Consider the following 8055-nt stretch of genomic DNA (forward strand, 5'->3'; position numbering starts at 1 on the left):
ATTTAGGCTTTCCCTGGATGAACTTTTGTTTAATTTATCTTAATACGCAGACACTCAGATTTCCTATCAAAGTTCGTTTGTTCATGTGTTTTCTCCAATCTCTACACTTGGAACATCTGTGTGAATCTTTAGTGTGGATATCTGATTTGGTACATTCATCTTTAGTCACAACTGAGGGGGAACATTCTTTAAAAATAATTATAATCTAAATAACATAACAAAAAAATAATAAATAAAATATTTCAAAGTAATGGGTGCGTGTTTGTATCAGGTAGATTGAGTTGAGGTGGTAAGTCTCTCTGAGTATTCAGTGCTCTCCCAGAGGTACTAGACAACATAATGCAACCACATTTCTCTATACAGTCAGTACCACGGCCATTTGTACAGCAGTTCATTCAAGAGCAGAGCTCCTATTCAGGCCAGTTTCAAAGAGTCAAACACTGCTCCTCTCAACTTTTCATGTTCATATTTCAGATGCTGCCCATCTGTGAGGCGACGAGGTGAGAGGGATTGAAGGAGTCAAAGGCCACATCGAGGGGCATCTCATAGCGTGAAGATTGAAAGAGTTGATGGCCCTGAGGCCCCCCTGGCATGCCGCCAGTGTGGTAATGGTGCGACGAGAGGTAGTGGGAATTGTGGCCGGAGTGGGGGGTGTAGTTTCTCTCGGGCTCACGTGGAGAGGGCTCCTGCTTCAGGGCATAGTTGCCACTGATGCTCAGGGGGGGAGTAAGGGGCCCATCGTATGGTGGGGTGCCGCTGCTGCACTCGTTAGGGGATGGGTTGTCGTATACAGGCCCCTTGAATCCCTTCATATGGAGTAGGTGGGATGCCTCCAGGGAGCCATAGGGGGGGCTGGGAAGGCCTGGAGACGGGAAGCTGAGAGGATGGCTTGCCTGACCCCCCACACCACCCATCCCCGGGCCTCCACACTTATCGTCCATCTTGTTGTTTATCGGACTGGATCCCATCTGCATGCAGCCGGCCACGAGGTTACTGGTGGGCTGAGACAGACCTTTGCACAGAATCTCCACAAAGCCATGGCTGTCAGGGGACTGGCCATTCTCGAGCGACTCCGACAGGGCCCAGATATAGTTGTGTGCCAGCCGTAGGGTTTCAATCTTTGACAGCTTCTGTGTCTTGGAGTAGCAAGGCATCACTCTGCGCAGACTTTCCAGGGCGTCGTTCAGCCCATGCATACGGGAACGTTCTCTCGCATTGGCTTTAGTTCGCCGGTTACGAAACCTCTCCTGTCTTGCTTTGGTCATCTTCTTCTTCTTAGGGCCTCTCCTTTTGGGAGCATGTTCTCCATTTGGTCCAATCTCCTGATCATCATCATCATCAACATCATCATCATCATCATTGTTATCCTCCTCATCTTCCTCCATATCCTCACTGCCCATGTCTGTGCAGGAGTGAATTTGGCCCCCTACACTCATGCCATGGCTCTCCTCTCCATCCTGAGAGCTGCATTCATCTTCCTCCAGCCAGCCCAGGGAGCTCACCAGCTCACTCACATCTCCGCTCTTTCCAAATGGTTTGGTCATCATTTTTATCTGAAAAAAACAAACAATTCAGTCAATATCATGAATGAGTGTACAGAATGAGTGCTCTCATTTCAGCACTGAAGTGTGGACAGCTCACTCTAAAGAGAGGGTGGCTCAGTCTAACATGTGATTATTTAGAATGAAGTACTGGGTGTTTTTCCAATAGAGGAAATATATGGCTGTTTTAAGAATGAATGATCCCCTGCTGTTATACTGGAGTCGCTACAGAGACGCTATCAATCTAGGACACGACAGGATTTACTCAGCATAAAGCTCAAAGATTAGGCAACATAAAACTGAATACACATGTGGACAAGCTGCCCTGATTTTAGAGCTGTTTTGTTCATTACATGTTTAAATCTTGCAGAATTAATTAATATAGCCCAAATGTTACAATCGGTTAATTAAAACAATATATATTTTGTAAAAGTCCAGACAAAGAATTTGCTATTGTTTGGAGAAAAAATATATCTGCCCCAGTTCATTATTGTGCACTAATGCATATGTAAATGGAGCGGATTATTGTAATATATGAATTCAGAGATCTTTAGACACGCAACTGTGTCCGGACTAATGCCACAGGACGTAACTGCAAGAGCACTGAAAATAAAATATTTAATTTGTTGACATCAACAGACATTTTGCTGAATTTAGTAGTCTAAAATGTGATTCCTTTTTAAAATGTAATTTGGATCTGTTACTTTATACAGCTCGGCTGATAATGAACAAACGTGTAAACTCACCTGTGTGGATTTCGGCAATTGCTCGCTCTGTGTAAAGTAAGAGTAAAACCAGGTCTATAAAACTGGGAATTAGTCCAGAGTTGCTCGTGTCCTGAACTCTTCTGCTTCCTCAGATAATCATGAGTGCGCTTGGAACTTGCTTCTCCAAATGGCACGATCGGGCAGATATCGCTGACTTAGCCGGGTAAGCCCCTCCCTCAGGGGCCCCACCCACCATCAATTCATCCAAACGCGCGTGGCGTGCTCGTGGCCAGAAGTTCCACCCAGAAACATAATGCTGGACAGAGAGACCGGGCGCGGCCTATTGCACGTGTAGACAATGTTTATTTGTAAATCAAATGCTCCTAAAACTCTGGGAGGTCTTGGGTCACTTCATCCAATGCGCAAATTTAGGAGCACACTCCCAAACATTCCCATCATAAATGATGTTGGCAGCACAGATTGATATAGCCTATAGGCGATGTTTTATTGGAGCACATTAGAACATACTCAAATCCGCGGCACTTGTTTTCAATCACCCAAGGAATAGTTTCCCTAAATGCATAAACGCCACAAAAAAATCCGTCCCTCATGCAGCAAAACACACTCAGGCTGGCTAGACACCTGCAAGTTCTCTCGGTCGGAGATATTCTCAACGTGCAATATTTTCGTCATATTTTTGTAAAAGGCTATTTGCATGATAATGAATATTAGTTTTTTTCCCTCACGATTTTAATAGCTTAAACGAGGGGCAATATTTGAGTATTCCCCTACTTGTCATTATTTGTATAAACCCATATTGTTATGTTATTAACCATAACACAAATTCCGAAGGGTCACTTTAATACATCGTCCCAATCTAGCATCATGTTGGCAGACAAAGTCCTGCATAATGTTCCTTTTTAGAAGCGACATTATACATCTTCACACTTGAAAATATGGGACTAGCCAAAACATTCCATTATTCTATTTTAATTCCATGTGTTAACCATCTTAATCGATTGTCTATCTCTTCATTAGTCGGTTGAATTAGGAATTTTCCACTTAATTAAACACATTGCAGGCCTGGTCTTCGCTGAGTAAAGAGACGCTCTTCCATGTGTGTGCATTTAAGTGATTGTGACAGTTTAGTGTGCAGAGAGCAGGTGTGTGCGTTGTTCATCCAGTCATTCAATTGTTTTCTTCCATTTTTAGCGTCATATTCTGCCCCCAAGGGCTATCTGATTGTTGAATCGATTGGCGCAATAATGAACGGACTGGTACTTAATTGTAGGCTTTAAAGCTGACCCAGGCAGGGGGATTTGTAAACGTACCATCATACCGTATTTTTGATAACGGCCAATCTCGTAGATGAATTGCCAACACAGCATTGCTGGCTAATTTTCAATTTGTAGTTTTTTTATTTGATGTATTACTTTCAGTGTTTTTCCAAATTGTTTTTCTAAATGATAAAAGTCTCACTGACACTTACTTTTATACTTACCTTTTCAACCCTTAGTGCAGGTCTTGAAACGAGTGTAAGGCTATTTTTGTTCAAACACTCATACTATCTCAACATTAAGAATTTTCCCAAGTGTTGACAACAAATACCAAGGCTTTATAAACGCCCGCGAGTCCTCGTGCGTGGCGGGCCGCCGCGCAATGGGGGTCTTTTGTCATCAGTGGCCATTGACAGCCGGGGTCTCGCGAGCCGCACGTGTCCCTGCATTGATCCCATTGTGCGCGCGATTGCGCACAGCTGTGTTGAAGACTGAACTTTGCCAACTACACTGTAGGCTCTCCTTGTTTCTGAGGGTGCGATGTATTTCCACATCTCAGAAAATAAAGATATGGTCACGTGACTAATCTGCAACATCGCGTAAAAACAGGCACTTACCCAACGATTTATTGAACAGATGGCTGGATATAGGAAGCGTTGGGGGGTGGGGGCATCTGTTGCTTGGATGCTCACGCGTCACCGCTTGCCCAAGATGATGTCTCGTGCTGAAACAGCATTTATTCACCCCACTAACGGCCCTAATCACTGCTGGTCAGTGCACTGGCCATAAAGGCATGTGGACAGAGAGAAAGAAGCGCCCATGTCCTTTGTGTGTGTGTGTGTGTGTGTGTGTGTGTGTGTGTGTGTGTGTGTGTGTGTGTGTGTGTGTGTGTGTGTGTGTGTGTGTGTGTGTGTGTGTGTGTGTGTGTGTGTGTGTGTGTGTGTGTGTGTGTGTGTGTGTGTGTGTGTGTGTGTGTGTGTGTGTGTGTGTGTGTGTGTGTGTGTGTGTGTGTGTGTGTGTGTGTGTGTGTGTGTGTGTGTGTGTGTTGCACCACGTGATGTGTACGGCAACAACTCTAGACTAATGTGATGTGCCCAAAGGTCCCCAGGTACATACACCCCTACCCCCCGAACACATACTCAGCCCTTCTGTCCCATGAGTGTGAGCATGGCCTCCACCACACCTGCAGCCTGCATGGGGAATTGAAGCCTCACAGTCTCCCACAATCCCCATCGGTTTCCCAAATGACTGACTGACTAACAGAGAGGGAATTGTGTTCTGCTCTCATTTAAGCAGTAACATAGATAGGCAGCCTTCTGGAAGAGGTCATGGTCGACACATTTGATCTAAAACAACTTTTGATGAGTTTGCATGATTCTTAACCTGAATTTTCTAACCAATTCAATTTTTTAGTAGACTTATGCAGTCTATTACTGCATGGCTTAAAAATATCCTAAGAAAGTGTGAGAGAACATTAAGATCATTTTGCAGGTGTTTGTGAGGCTGGTAAAACTGGCTAAAATGCATTCATATTTTGACATGAGCTGGCCCAAAAATGTTTATAATAAGATTTGACCTAAAGTACCAGTCTTAGCTATATTTAAGGGCTGTTGTTGCTCGTAAAGGGGTAACCCCTGTCCTTACAAAAAAAAACCTTGCCACAAGTGAGTTGTCTCGCTCTGGTCCCCTGGGACTCGGAGTGGAATGGGAGGGAATCGTGCGCTGTGCTGACAGATGGGTCCTTGTTCCTGTCTTTTTCTTCATCTCTATCTCCCTCTCCCTCTTTTGCTAAAACACAGACACACTCACACACCAAGACTGCACGAATACAATAGGAATTAAAGCTCTACACACATGCTCCCTGCACAGCTTCTGAAAGCTGAGCCCCTTGTAGTGATCATAAAAGATGGAGCGAGCGTGGATTTGCAAGAGGGCTTGGTGTTGTAAGGGGTGGGGGTGATGTGGCACAGGATGGTGAGACTCGGAGATGAAATTGTTTTGTTGTTAGACCAAATTGTAAGGTTTGGTTGTGGCAACCTGTATTCATTTTTACACTTTTAAAGGTTGTATCTGTTTCATTGTTTTTTGAGAAAAGTTTCTTGAGCAAGTTAATCATGTGCGTATGCACCAGTTATTTACATTTTATAGCTTAGCTTTACAGTAATTGTGTGTGTTTGGGTGTTAAGAAGTCGCTCAGTTCTCCCCATTTGCTGCTCACTGAGGCTGAATATGCTACATCGCAGACTTTCCTGAGGGAGATTCTGATTCTGTGCTGCACACAGGGGAACATCAGTGGTCTAACACACACAAATGCACACAGTTGTGGACTTTTAACCTCAGTTAAATACCTGGATCGTTATTTTTATTGTAAAACATTTAAACAAGATTTTGAAGATAGGGGAGATAAGTCTAAATTGTGTTATTTTTTGTCATTTCTTAAGTTAAAACTCAAGCCATTTGTTCTATTTTATGCATATGTGTTTTTTCTCTCAAACTATATAATATTCATAATGATTACAACCTAAATTTAAGTTTACAATTGCAGGTTTTCACTGTGCCATCTGCATGCCATCGTACAATATATCAAGGCACACAATGTAGACTCAAAAAAGGCATATGTGTGAACTGATGCCCGACTGACAAGAGGAAAGCTGTCTATATCTCCTTGTGAATATGATCCCATGTTTTGACTTCACACAAGCATACATTTCGGGGCAAATGGCTAGCATATCCAGAAAACTAAGATGTCAACAAATTATAGTTATCTGGTTCAAAAGGTTTGCTTTGATAAGATCTAGCAGAATCTCACCCAGACAATATGAGCAGATTGTGTGCATCTTATTCCTCTTCCTTTAGGCTAATGGACTTGGAAAACATTCCAATCGGGCAGAAATTTAGCTACAGAATGGGAATCAGGCCTGAGGGCAATTCTCACTAAGTGGGGAGAGAGCCATTAAACAAAGGTGCCTGTGGTTTCATATTCAGGATACTTTACAACCTCCGTCCCAGGACATCAACAGTGTTTTTGGGTGTGCTGTTAGAGGGGGCAAAAGAGGGGGAGGAGGATCCATCTGCCATGCTGCCGGTCCTCAGGGAGACGGGCATATCCCAGGGGTGTTTAGGAGAGAGAAGGGCTGAAAGGATTACACCCAACCACTAATCAAGGACGGTAATCTGTGAGCCCCCGTGTAAAATCCCCTACGATCCAAACAACAATTTGTGACAGAAAAAACCTCAGTGTACAGGGACATCTAACTGATGTTGAACAACCTGACAAATCCAAAAATAAATCCAGGTGATTTTTAATTGGGAGAATCAACTCTGGAGGTGTGATTGGCAAAGAGCCATGGTGTCTCTGTGATCAGGTGTGAGTGTCCCACAAGTGGCCTATCTGATTCCCAGTGTGACCATTATGCTAATACAGCAACTAGACAAGCCTGCAACATAAATTAGACTAACGGATAAAAGCACTTTTCAAATTGCAAAAGGTTTTTTCTTGCATATTAGTGTATACGTTATACACTATTTTCTATTTTCTGTACATAAATGCAGAAATTGCTTTCATTTGTCTGTAGTCTTGACAATGAACTTTTAACAGCTGATCCACGCTGACACAAGGTGAGCCCTGCAGAGCAGTTTTTCCTGAGCTTTCCTAAGACTTTGTCACAGCAGGAAGTCACACAAGGTGGGGCGGCTAAGCTGCTGTCCCGGCAGGTCTCTCCATCCGGTAAAGGAATAGCAGGGAATCAAGTTGCCACTAGTTTCATGGTCCCTTGTCAGTATGGTTTTGATGTATGGGTGCTGGTTGGGGTCTGGATCTTGTAGTGGTGGGTTTAAAGCTCCACAGGACTATAGAAGATGCTGCCTAATGATGGTGCCAGTCCTCGAGGGCATAGGGACATCCTGGCCTGCACCTCCTCTACCTCCTGCAGTATGCCCATTGGCTAGGCAGCCTCTAAGCTCCCGATCCCCATAGCCTCATTGTTTAGTAGGCCCGGCACTGTCAATATTAAGCCTGGCTAATGTGATCTAGAGGCAGCTGGAGCAGCCCCGATTATTACCATGACACTGCCGACTGAGGGGTGTAATATCATTAAAAATAAATCAGGTGGTTTGGAGATTTGCTGTAGCAGGGGGGACTTTGAATGACATTAGGTGGGAGAACTGCCATAATTTCATTAGTCAGTTGGGGCACCTCAGAGGATCTGTTGAAACATTTCCTTTAAGTTGAAGTAATTGAATTTGCTCACACAACACTGCACACAAAATGAAAGAAAGGGAAGCTGATGATGGTAATTTATCAAATTGAGTGTCTAACCATTTTGAAAATTAATTTCAGAGATGTTAAGAAATATGCAGAAACATGGATGTCATAATAGGATAATATTCCAATTTGCTAATAACGGCGTATTGTAGATAATCTATTTCAAAGCAGACCAAAGGGATATTGCTGTTATTATTAGCCTTTTGTTGTGGATTATTGTTGCAAATGATGAGAAAACGTGAGGCACTGCTAATCTTCTTAAACTG

The 8055-nt window shown here is 43.5% G+C and overlaps 1 protein-coding gene across 1 annotated transcript; it reads right to left on the bottom strand.

Annotated features, from left to right (window-relative positions):
* Nucleotides 1-272: 272 nt before the first annotated feature.
* neurod4 (neuronal differentiation 4) lies at nt 273-2333 on the bottom strand. The gene is made up of 2 exons (XM_034086926.1): nt 2288-2333; nt 273-1553 (listed from the first exon to the last, which is right to left on the bottom strand). The coding sequence occupies exon 2, from the start codon at nt 1545-1547 to the stop codon at nt 471-473; it is 1077 nt and encodes a 358-aa protein (XP_033942817.1). The 5' UTR covers nt 1548-1553; nt 2288-2333; the 3' UTR covers nt 273-470.
* Nucleotides 2334-8055: the final 5722 nt, after the last annotated feature.

The sequence above is a fragment of the Pseudochaenichthys georgianus genome, chromosome 7, assembly GCF_902827115.2.
Source record: "Pseudochaenichthys georgianus chromosome 7, fPseGeo1.2, whole genome shotgun sequence".
Lineage (NCBI taxonomy): Eukaryota > Metazoa > Chordata > Actinopteri > Perciformes > Channichthyidae > Pseudochaenichthys > Pseudochaenichthys georgianus.